The following is a 12965-nucleotide window of genomic DNA, read 5'->3' as shown; positions in this document are numbered from 1 at the left end:
GTTTGCTTTTCCTTGGTTTGTTGGTTAGATATCATCTTTGCAACCATAATTACAGAAAAAATATAATAATACTAACAACAACAACAATCCTGAAATACATTTCTGCACCAGCTATTGAATACCACAACAAAAATCTATAGTTTGGAATTGCACAATACTTAAATTTCACAGATGTACAGTACAAGAAAAACTACATGGTATATCCTGTTACACCAGGAATGCAATTTTTAATGATGTTATTTCGACAAGATGGGTTGAGGTGCATTTAGACAAAGTAAAAATTCTACTCCTTATTTGTAATCACGTGTACCTCAGTCACAGTATAAAATATTTTGATGTTAACAACTGCTGTGAGGAGAAGCAGCAGGCTTTTGCAGTTTAATAAGACATCTAGGAAACAGTATGTTTTTTGGAAAGATTAGCTTCGTAAGGAGAAGAAAAGATACACAACAGTTACTTTATATGAAATGGCTGATAAAAGCAAGTTTGCAATAACATTTTACTATGTCATGGTTGTGTGACAAGGCTTTAGTTAGTAGCAGAAAAACATTTAAAGTAAATAAAGTGATGGTAGAAGCTTCTTTTTTTTTTACCTATTGTTAACCTACTTTTTGCAGTGGGGATTATCTTTTTCTCTCTTAGTGTGTTTAGCATTCTATATATATTCATTTGTATAGGAAATGGCAATAATAGTACAAAGCTTCTTTTAAAAATCTCCTGTTCAGTTAGCCATGTAATTTATAGCAGTGTCAGGAAGGAGTTTAGGAGGACAGTCCAGTTTAGTAAGTGAATGTTGACTCTGAGGAGCATGAAGGAATAAGGGAGACAGGACATAGTAAGGAGCACTTTTCAGCATGAGTAGCACAGCTCACACTAGACATGCACAGAATTGTGCTGTTGGCACTGAAAGTCTAGTTCGTGGTCCTGTATTGGTGGTAGATTTTCTCTTAAATACAGTAAGTTATAAACAAACATGCTCATAAAATAGTTTTTTCTAATCAAGTCAATCAGAGATATCAATAGCATTCTGTTAAGTTCTACTAACCTTCCAAGATCACTTTCCATGGTTTTAACCTGACAGTTTGAGCATTCACATCTCTTTCAGAAAAAAATATTAAAAAATCACTTGTTAAGTGATGTGTCAAGTATGTTCCCAGCAGCATGACAACAGTTCTGTTTTTGTTGCAGGTTCCATCTGGGCTGTTCATACCTAGTATGGCAATTGGAGCAATAGCAGGAAGGATTGTAGGAATTGCAGTGGAGCAGCTGGCTTACTACCATCATGACTGGTTCATTTTCAAGGAGTGGTGTGAAGTTGGAGCTGACTGTATTACACCTGGTCTTTATGCCATGGTTGGTGCTGCTGCATGCTTAGGTAAGTAAAATATAACAAATAAGTATCTGATTTCTTCATATATCAAAATAATTATTAAAAAATAAAAGGAGATATAAACTTGTACAGCTTTGGAACACCTATTTATATGGACTTCCCTCCAGAATAATACATTCACATGTCTACACAAGACCCTTAGATCCTTGTGATCTGAGGAATAATGTGAAATATAAATTGAAGAGAAATAGAAAAATTTAAGTAGTAGTGATTGCTTTCTCTGTTTGGTATCAAGAGATGTCATTACTACTGGTCAGAAAATTCAGTTCCTTGAAATGTATGAAGTAGAGCATTTACAGTGTCAAGTACAGTTAAAATTATTAGAAGGAAGTGGTGTGATCAGCTGCCACATCTACATGAATTGCAAAAATTGTTTTGAAATTCAAACAAAACTTCTAGAAGTGTGTAAGGTATTTTTAACAAATCTAATTGTTGAAAATCAGCTTCATGGAAAGAGGCTTAAGTTGGGCACCTTGCTTAAAACTTGGTGGCCTTAGAAATTAAACTTAAAAGCTGTTAGTACAGATCCTGTGAAAAGTAGACCTTTTCTTTAAGGAAACGTGCATTTGGGCAATCAAACTAGTGATACAAATTTAGGTTTTGGAGAGGTTGTTCTGGTTTTTAATAGTTCAAACTGAATCACTCTTGAATGCATTGAAAGACAGTTCATAGTGTTTTATTGAATGAAGATACGGCATCAGAAACCTTAGTAGAAAAAAACCCGTTTTAAGTAATAACAAAAGAGAAATATAATTCCTGTCTTCTGTTGTCCAAGAAAGAGATTTCTTTTCATCAGCTCATAATTCTGCTTAGCTTTTATGATTAACCAACAGCATTAAATTCCTAATCCTTTGGACAACATAGCTGTTGATTTGCTACCTGTGACTTCTTTGCATTAGTTCCATTCTTTTTTCAAATTCTTATTTTGCTCGATTTCCTTGCATTTCACAGTACTCTCTATACCATGATGTGGTATGGAGAAACACACAATTTTATTCTTAGTTTGTATTAAATAACTGCACGTGTTTTCCAATTCCCTTTATTACTTCCCTTTCTATGAATTTGCCCTAGAACTCTCTTTTTTAATTCTGGAAGTTTTGTGTTAATTTTCTCTGTCTGCTTTTGTTGGTATTACGCAGACAGGTGTTTGTCAGATGACCTTTCATGTCAAAGTTACGTTCGTAGTTCTCAACAGGAAGGCAGAAAATTCTAAAATCATTATTATCTGATACTTGAATATTACTGGCTATCATTTTCCTTGCAGGTGGTGTGACGAGGATGACTGTGTCCCTGGTAGTTATTGTCTTTGAGCTAACAGGAGGGCTGGAATATATTGTGCCCCTAATGGCTGCAGTCATGACCAGTAAGTGGGTAGGAGATGCCTTTGGTAGGGAAGGCATCTATGAAGCACACATCCGACTGAATGGATATCCTTTCTTGGATGCAAAGGAAGAATTCACTCACACAACACTGGCTGCTGATGTGATGAGACCTCGGAGAAGTGACCCTCCTTTAGCAGTTCTGACGCAGGATAATATGACTGTCGAAGACATAGAAAACTTGATCAACGAAACCAGCTATAATGGTTTTCCTGTTATTATGTCAAAAGAATCACAGAGACTAGTGGGCTTTGCTCTAAGAAGAGATTTAACTATTGCAATAGGTAATTAACTTTCAGTACTGCTTTATTATGTATGCCAATTTAAATTGTTTTATTTTATATTTAAAATAGAATTTATTCTGTATGTTTCTAGACTCCAGATTTATTTAAGTATATAGTAATACATGTCCAGTAGCAGGCTCTGAAATGAAGAAAATCCTCATCTCTTTGTCTGTGTTGTAGAAACAAAAGTTGTCATACTTAAGTAGGTCAAAACATTATCTAATCTGGTATTTTTTAGTTTTTTGAGGCTTTTGATAGCATTACTTGAGGAAATGAGATACTATGCTAACATTCTTCTTCAAAATTAAGCAATTCTCATTTTAGACCAGCAGTATTCTGTGAGAATTACTGTCCAAGTAATTTTTAAATGTATATCCTATTTCTTTCTGACAGTGTGGTATTTACTTTTGTTATAACCACCAGGATTGTATTATGGAGAGATAAGTGCAATATTAATTATTTTAGGTTTATGTTTTTCAATCTGTTTGTGTAATGGGAAATGTGTCCCTGGGCACATGAGCACACAAGCCCTGTTTGGGCCGTCTCTTTCTGGGCAGGCATTAGTGCCTGTGTGATACTTGTGACAATGCTTTGTGCACTGGCAAGAAAAATTCTGTGTACTTTGAGGCTACTATCATAACCAAAGGAAGAAACACACTGTTATGTAAGAAAATGTTACAAAACTGTAACATTTAATGCATGAAATAAGTGATGGAAGTTGCATCTTAAACTGCTGGGGGTTTTTGATACATATCTCTTAAACAAAGACACTTGAGAAAGGGACAGAATTCTCCTGAAACTTTTTAAAAGTTATGTTTTGTGAACATAACACTGTTTACTTCATTCAGATTTTTGCCTGTGGTCCTACTACTGTGTATACCATGGTATTACAGTATGTAGGATGTATATGAATGTCCAAAACTTGGAAATTATTACCAACACCATACTGGTTTAAGTTTGCATTTACTTGAGTAAATGAGGGAATAGCAGAACATTCCTCTTAGAATACACTTTCATAGTAAGACTCATTTCAGCTGCTGAGATTATACAGTGGAAGTTGCTTAGTCTCGGGTTGTGTCTGGCTTAAGAGTCATTGTGCCCTGGCAGCCAGGAGGGCCAACCATATCCTGGGGTGCATCAGGCACAGCATTGCCAGCTGGGCAAGGGAGGGGATTCTCCTGCACTGGACAGCCTCACCTCGAGTCCTGTGGGCACTTTTGGGTGCCAGATTATCAGAGGGTTATAGAGCCATTAGACATCATCCAAAGGAGGGCCACAAGGATGGTGAAGGGCCTTGCAGGGAAGCCGTGTGAGGAGCAGCTGAGGTCACTTGGTCTGTTCAGCCTGGAGAAGAGGAGACTGAGGGGAGACCTCACTGCAGTTACAGCTGCCTTGTGAGGGGAAGGGGAGGGGCAGGCACTGATCTCTTCTCTGTGGTGCCTGCTGACAAGACCTGAGGGAACGGCCTGAAATTGTGCTGAGGGAGGTTTAGGTTGGATATTAGGAAAAGGTTCAGGGACCTGTCAATTGAGGCTGGCTTTTCCCTGGCAGTTTCTTCAGGAGCTGAGTATGTGCTTCCTGCATGTTATTTTTTTTAGGCTTTCCACCTCTTTATAGTAAACAAAAGTTACTTATTGGAGTGAGAAAATTAGTTGAATAATGACTAAAGGTGAATAGTAGATGGCTTTTGTGATTTCTGCACAACCACTTCCTGGGGGTAAAGCAGTGGCTATGGAAACATACGCGAGAGTCTGGTAGTGTCGATTGAGCTGTCCGTCTGCACTAACATCTTACTCCAAGAATAAATTCTTTCTCCTCTGCTGTTTTTCCCCCTTCCCTGTCTCTCTTAAAGAAAGTGCTAGAAAGAAGCAGGAAGGGATTGTTGGCAGTTCCAGAGTATGTTTTGCCCAGCATACCCCATCGCTTCCAGCAGAAAGCCCTCGACCTTTGAAGCTCAGAAGCATACTTGATATGAGCCCTTTCACCGTGACAGACCACACACCAATGGAAATAGTGGTGGATATTTTCCGGAAGCTGGGTCTGAGGCAGTGCCTTGTAACACACAACGGGTGAGTGAAGTGGCAGCAGTGCTGTGCGTTTTGTTACATACGGTAATTTTCACTTCCAGGATCAGAGTATTTGAACCAGGATATACACCAGGATCATGGTATTTGAACCCGTAAGTTTGGTATTGCAAGAGGACCCCAGCTGTTCATTAAGAACGTGCTGTGCTGTAGCACCTCTCTGAAATTCTTACTCCTTCCTTGTATTCCAAGTAAGCAGGCAGATGATTTCAGTCATTTTATGATTTTCTGTTAAAAATTCATTCAGCAAGTTCGATCTGTGCAAGTTGCTTTTGGAGGAAACACAACTTGTCTTGCAGAAGTTTAGGCTTGTGCGCTGCACAGTCTAAGGCCTGTATTTTCTCATTCTTATCTGTGTTCTGGCAAGGTGCAATGTATCAGCAGTTATTGAACACCTACAAATACTGGGTTCATAAAGAGTAGAGGAGAAAATGATCTAGTCAGTATCTCTTCTTCTGGAGTCTGGTGATGGCGATTACCACCAAGCTTTTGTTTTTTGGAATACTAACAACTAAACTGCTGCTAGTTGTGGAACTTCAATCTGCAACTTTTGTTTCTACAATTCAAAATATTTCAGGAAAGTAATTTTAAGATTTAGAATGTTTGTAAATGGGACTGTTGGGAGTTGTCCTGTGATTATCTACTAAATAAATCACCCCAGGCATGGAAACTAAAAGTTCGTTGTAATTGCCTCTTATCTAAACTGCTCCTTGTTTTTTTACATGATCTTTTTCTGTGCAGCTGTTCCTTTAACATTCTGCTTTCCTGTATCTCTTGCATTAAACACTTGACATGCAACATCGATGCTCCTACCATAGTATCTTGCTTTCCCTTTAGCATGTCTTTAAGGCACCTGGGGAGTGAAATGTTGTCTGCTCATCCACATGTTTAGGATTGATCAATGTCCTTGAGACAAGAAATCTGAAATGACTGGGACTTTCTTAGTTTTTCTGTGGGCAGAAGGACTGCTGCTGTGTATGTAGCAAATGTTTTAAATATTGCATTGGTTTCCAAGTTTGGTTTTTTCAGATGCATTTTGAAACAAATTTATTTTAAGTGTTCTCCTGCTTGCTTTTTTTTTTTCTTCAATGCGTCTCTGTATGGAATGTCAAGTAGTGTTTCCAGAAGCCTTTCTCTGATACGGAAAGGACATAATGATCTGACAGTTAGAAGTTAGTGCAGGCATGAAGTTCTGCTTGTTTTGGGGAGGGAAATTGGAATCAATTCCAATTCACTGAAAAATATTTACTATGATAATTTTTTTCGTAGTTTCTGTTGTGGTTGAGTGCTCAAACATTGACGTTGATGCTAATATGTCCTCTAAAGAAAGCTTGATTGTGCAAAGCTATGTCAAGCTCTACTGTACATTTTAAACTATTTTATTATAAAGTAGCAGGAAGTATGGATGGCTTTAATTTTTATTCTATCCTACTTCAGTTTACAAATTTGTGTCATTCCACGAGCACACTGTCCATTACAAGACGACCAGATCATAAATACTAGTACTGGTGGTATTTAGCCACAGCATATAGCCTTGTGGCCATCAAGGACTACTTTGTATTTTGGTGGGCAAATTTCCTGCAAACTGAATATAAAGGTTTAAAGACTTGTGTCAACAGACTGGTTCCAATCCAGATTGGATTGTGCAGAAATTGTGCAGATGACAAAGAGAAGACTGAGCCTCACTCCTCCAAATTTGTACCAGAGTATCCATTCCAGGGAGTTGCTCTTGATTTGTCCTGTCATGAATGAGAAATTTGTCTGAATTTGTCTGTTTGTAAGGACACCAGATAGCCTAGCTCTCTACGGCAGCATCGAACCTCAATTGCTATGACTTTACAGTTACTACTTTGTTCATCTGCTGTGGCTTGTTAAAATGTGAATAATTATCTGTAAGCGTGAGGAGAAGTAACTATTAAACAAAGGAAATACAAAGTAGATTTTAGTTCAGTGCCTTTAAAGCCCAAAACCATGTGAATTTAGGGTGAAGGGATAGTTTGCTATCCTGATGTGTACCTGATATGAGAAACATACTGCTCTGGGGTGGTTAAAGAGCCAGTTGTGTTCAGCATTTTGGGAGAAAAAGGAAAAAAGCAAAATCTGGGAAAAGATACTGACTTTCAAATAGATTTTCATTTAATTATCTCATTGGCTTTCCCGCAACCATTCTTTTTCTTTTTCTTTTTTTTTTCTGTTTTTAGTTTTCTCTAATCCTTTTTCATTATGATTAGAACTTTTTTTTAAATTTGATTTCATACACAGTTATTAGCATAACATAATCTGTTGCAGGATTGTCTTGGGGATCATCACAAAGAAGAACATATTAGAGCATCTCGAGCAACTAAAGCAGCACGTCGAACCCTTGGTGATTAGATATATCAGATCTCATAATTAGACACATTAGAAGTCAGGAAGCATGAAACTTGTGAACTGTTCAGGGCTTTTATGACATCGGCTGAACAACGAAATCTTCTTATGCTCAAAATTTGTATTAAACCATAAAAGAACATGTGCAAAATCCTTTTGTAGAAATGAAGCTGTAAATGTGAACATACTGTTAGTCACAACATTAAAGGAAAGTAAACAGTAAACTTTCTGAAACTTGTGTTGTTGAGATCACATAGATCCAGCTGGTTGATCTCTTGAATTCCCCAGGTGGGAAGGCACGCAGCTAGGAATACTTTTTCCCTGCCTAATGAAACTAAGATTTTCGTATATGCCAATTTCTTTTTCTGATTTGGACAGCTTTAAATAGCTGTTCAATAGCAAAGTATTATCACATCTTTTGAGAAGCAAAGACAAGCATGTTTTAATTGCATCATTAGATATTCCCTGTAATCCCCCTTTATCAACATGATTTTTAAAAATATTCTTATTTTTTAATAAAGTCCTGTGATTTTATGTGAAGTCTTGTGATTCTGCTGCTGTTACCTACAGCAGTCAGTGTACTCCTTTACAAAATGTGCAGTGATACCCTTAGCCACCAAGTGGCTTGCTACTATGTCGGCTGTTGACTTCAGAATCTAGATATGGTTTTAAACATGATGTTGTGAACTAACCCCTTAGATAGGTGGTAGATTTTGTCTTAATTTGGACATGGGTTGCTAGTTACGTCTACTAAACATACCCACCATGTTTAGCTGCTTATGTGCAAAATATGCTAATTATGTTCTTATTTTATGCTAATATTTCACAAGTATTTCATGCGTCCTTTAATAAGACAAATTGAAATGTACTAACCAGAATAACAAGGGCAGCAGCTCATTCATTCTGCTCTTTGCTTCTCTTGTGATATTATCCTTTTGGACAGTCTCACTCTATTTGATGTTTCGCAGTTATAGTTTTAAAAGACCCTGTCATAAGAGCACAGTATCTAAATTGGAAAATGAAAATTTTCTTTTATTATTCACAGTTTATTTTTTGCTAAAGCCATGAACTCCAAAAACTAATGAGCTGTTGTTTATTATACAAAAGTTTCGTGGCTGGTACAGTGTGCTCCTATGAATATATTCAATCTGAGCCAGGGTGTCAGACTGGAAGGATCCTTCTGGTTTAAAAAAGGAGGGAAGGGGAGTTTGATTTGCTTGATTTGGGGCCATCAAGCGGTACATCACTTCTGATGGCTAGGTTGGAACATGCCTCCCTTATGAAATGGGATCAGTATCACTTCTTTTTCATACCTCTCTTTTCTTTGTCCCTCTTTGTTACTTTTTTGTTGGCATATGCTAATCAAAATTTGATTTTTGTAGAAACAAAAAGTTAAATAAAAATTGTAATGGGCTCTACTTGGATGACTTGTATTTCATTAAAATGGACTACAGCTGTCAGAGACCATCTGATACAGTGTCTCAGCATTGCTGTGTTTTATCAAACTGGTGGTTCCTCAGCATTTTGATAAATAAAATGTTTCTGCTTAAATAAGAAAATCAGGCTGTTTACTTTTGCCCTATTCCTGTCAACAAAAAGGACTTGGCTACAGATTTGTTCCGGTTCATTATTTTCCTGCTTGGATTAATATCAATCTTCCATTTATCCTTTTCAGGCGCCTCCTTGGCATTATAACAAAAAAAGATATCCTCCGTCATATGGCCCAGACGGCAAACCAAGACCCCGCCTCCATAATGTTCAACTGAAACCCATAGCTGAGGAGAGAGAGGAAACGGAAGAGGAGGTCCATTTGTTGAATAGCACAACACTTTAGTCTGGGGAAAACTTCTAAAATCAGAGACGAGAGCTGGGTTTTTACGTAACAGTGCTGCTGGCAATCAGGAGTCAGTCTGGGGGAGCATGTGGCGAGGAGGAAGGCTGATGGGAGTGTGGGAAGGGAGAGCTGCTGTCCTGCACTGGATGCGTCCCGAGACATCAGGTCTGCCATGATAGTGCAGTGGGTGAGCCGTGCAAAGTGGTGGCATTCTCCAGCCCAGCCTGGTACTTCAGCATTGAAGAGATGTGTTATTAATCCCTGTTTCTGGAGGGATTGTTCTGAATTGAGCCATCTTGTGGAGACTGAAAGGTCTTGCCCTTCTTACCATTGAAAACTGTTGTGTTAACTCATGAAGCGTGTTAACTATTACACCTTTCTACATTCCAGAAGAGCTTTATTTCTCTCTCTCCTGAGCCGTAACAAAGCCTCTTTAAAATTGGTGTGCCCTTTTGAAGCAGTTGTTTCTCATATTGAGATGTACTGAGTTACTGAGGTGTGATCACAAGAAGGGAGGTTTTTCTTGTGCCATTAAATGTGTAAGTTCGTACATCATGAAATGCTTGGGGCAGTGCAGAGCCACTGCAACAAAACCACATTGAACAGGTAATACTTTGCAAGAACCATGCAAGACTTCTTTCAACCCATGTGCTGTCGTGATATGAGAAAACTAAAACCAGATGAAACCAGTATTTAAAAGAAAAATACTGGTTTTGCTGCAGAAAGTATCAATAATGTGACCTGGTCTTATGCAATTTTTTGTATTATTGAAAACATTATGATATATACCAATGTTGTGCAGTATAAGGAAAAATACTGCTATTCTACTAGTTTAAGAGCTGGAACAATTCTGTATGCGTGTATCTGGTAAAAAATGCATGCTACAACACTGGAGATCTTTTTCCCCCTGTAAAATCTGATAATGGTCATTTTTATTTTTTCTTCTTCACAAAAGATGTTCCACTGCTGACATAGTAGGAAGAAATGTAACTCATAATTTGCACTAAATGTATATTATTTTTCTTGAAGTTTTACCATTCTTTATTTATATTTGTATGGATTAAAAAATCTATTAAATATGAATCAGTTAATATCTCACATAACTAATTACCTTTTTAATGTGATTTTATAGAATAATTCATAATCCTCTGTAAGTAATGGAGGATTAGCCAATGTTTACAACTAGATGAAGGGTTTCAAGAAAATGGCTTCTTTATGATCCAACACACTTACGAGATCATTTTCAAATATAACTTTCACAGCCGTTACCTTGGATTTCCTTTTTTTCTTTACTAGCAGATAACTGGAACAGTAATAGTAAGGTTTTATTAAAAAAAAAAAAACAAACCTGCAGGGTTTCAAAAGTAATAGGAGAAAGCAACTATTAGATTGCTTTTGACTCTTTTTTTTCTTTTCTCCCAAGTATATAGAGGTGTAAATTATATGTAGTCACACCTGAACAGCAGGGAAAAATTGAATCCAGTACTTGAAACTTCGGCAGGACTTCAAAATTCAGCAGCAACACACACACTCTTGGAGGTGAACTGACAGATCCCTAACTTCTTTACAGTACATTGTTTTGTTTCCTATTCATTCTATCAGATCACCACCACAACTGCAGGCAGAGGAAAAATGACAATATGCTATGAGCCTAAATGATGGAGGAAAAAAATTAAGACATCTGGCTGACAAAAATCATGTTCTGTAATATGAGGTTGGATGAAACTTCTTTAACAATTATGCTCACAAGACTGCAAAAATGGCAAGAATATAAACACTAAAAGTTTAACATCATAATCTTAAATATCTCTAAGGCATTCATCACAGTTACCTCAAACATCTTTTTCACAAAGTAGGCAGTATGATTTTATCATAAGTTCAATAACACAATGAACCAAAATTCTGACACTGTTGGTGAGCTGCACAAAAATGGCTGTGCTTAAGTAAGTGCACTGTTGAATTTTAACTGATTTTTCTGAGTAAAAACTTGCCATCTACATTTTAGCATCTCATCTCCAGCAGCAACTGGAACCAGTAGAAAGTGAAATGTGCCAGGGGGATCACAGTGATCAGGCCTCGTATTAAAAAACAGGTTTGGAAATAAACAGGGACTTGGGCTATGTTGAAATGGGAGCATGGCAACAAGCAGCTGTACTCTTCCATGTGAAGTCAGTGCTAGTGGTTAAAAATTTGCTCTGTTACATTACATAAGCCTGAAGAAGAGGAAGCTTCACAAAGAGCAGGATTGTCCCATTTACAGAAGGCAGCTCTGGAAGTTGTCTGTGACACTGATTTCTGTTGTCTCATTTTTTTTTTCAGTGGAAGAATACAAACTCACTACACATACAAAAATCGCTTTAAATTAGTTTGAAATCTCTGCCATGTCTGATGTTATTGTAAAACACTGCTGTGTGTACTGTATTAACTTGCACCTAATTCTATAGACTGCTGTCTGAATTAAAATACAGTTCACACTCCTGCTGTGTTTCATTTCTGTGTGGATCTTGAGTGCTGCACATAAATTATGTATCTCCGTTTACTCTTCTTAACCTGCTAAGCTTTCCCTGTTGACATTTAAAATGTCTTCTGGTAAACATGCAGTAGAGGTTCTGGTAATGAATTATGTGTGCCTGTGCTGTGCAACAAAAAATTTCTAACGTGAAACTTGCAGCGCCTTACTCAAGTTACTAATTAAAAAAAAAAAAAAGGTGGTGGATGGGAGGGGGAAAGTGTCAGCATTTTTTTATTTTTTAAATCATTCAGATACTGGTTCATGAAGAATGCATTCTCTGTTAATCTGTGATGTCGCCTAGAGCTGTATTTAATATTGATCTTAATGTTTTTATTTATAATAGTGTGGTAGAACTGCATATCATTACAGTAAAAATTCTCATTACTGTGATGATTTAATCAAGCATTAAAACCTTCTGTATGACCATTTATTGTTGTCATGTTTTCTCATTGTTTTCACAAGCAAGATTTGTGTTGATTTTTGCATTTATTTTCCCTGAGAGAAAATTAACAGCTAGGAATTTTACATACAAAACTAGTAAGAAGATTTGATGAAAAGAATGTTTAGGAGATGCAGTATTTGCATTGCTTAGCATGTGGCTACAAATCAGTAGCCAAATCAACCCCATCAAGCAGATCAGCCTTAGGTGGGGTATTTTTCCAAAATAAGCATTTGAGATTTTGTTTTAATTATAGAATAGTTGGCTTTCTGATTTAAAATAGTTAAAAGTGGATGATCCTTTTATTGTCTAAAAGCCATCTGTTGATGATGTACACTTCACAGAATGGCCTGGGTTGGAAGGGACCAACCCTTCTGCTGTGGGCAGGGACACCTTCCGTGAGACCAGGGTGCTCAGAGCATCATCCATTGAACACTTGGAGGGATGGGGCATGTACCTCCCCTCTGGGCAACCCATTACAGTGTTTCACCTCTCACAATAAAAGTCTTCCCCCTATCTAGTCTGAATCTACTCTTTTTTAGTTAAAACCATTATTCCTTGTCCTAGTGCAGCAGGCCCTGCTAGAAAGCCTGTCCAAGTTTAATGATACACAGCACACCGAGCATTTTACAGCTGCTGTAACAGAGTTCCTTCTCCCTCAGGGGCTAGTAGAGGA

At 37.4% G+C, this 12965-nt stretch overlaps 1 protein-coding gene across 4 annotated transcripts in view; it reads left to right on the top strand.

Annotated features, from left to right (window-relative positions):
- Positions 1-12278, top strand: part of CLCN3 (chloride voltage-gated channel 3) — a 65962-nt gene extending 53684 nt beyond the window's left edge. For 2 of the 4 annotated variants that reach the window (XM_048305380.1, XM_048305381.1), the window contains 5 exons: positions 1189-1375; positions 2655-3053; positions 4906-5122; positions 7427-7502; positions 9180-12278. In XM_048305380.1, the coding sequence (XP_048161337.1) occupies positions 1189-1375; positions 2655-3053; positions 4906-5122; positions 7427-7502; positions 9180-9338 (1038 nt within the window). In that variant the 3' untranslated portion in view covers positions 9339-12278. The remainder of the gene's footprint in view (positions 1-1188; positions 1376-2654; positions 3054-4905; positions 5123-7426; positions 7503-9179) is intronic. The other 2 variants (XM_048305382.1, XM_048305383.1) reach the window with 1 other exon arrangement.
- The last annotated feature ends 687 nt before the right edge of the window (positions 12279-12965 follow it).

The sequence above is a fragment of the Corvus hawaiiensis genome, chromosome 5, assembly GCF_020740725.1.
Source record: "Corvus hawaiiensis isolate bCorHaw1 chromosome 5, bCorHaw1.pri.cur, whole genome shotgun sequence".
In the NCBI taxonomy this organism is placed as follows: Eukaryota; Metazoa; Chordata; class Aves; order Passeriformes; family Corvidae; genus Corvus; species Corvus hawaiiensis.
This window is presented reverse-complemented; position numbering and strand designations above follow the sequence as displayed.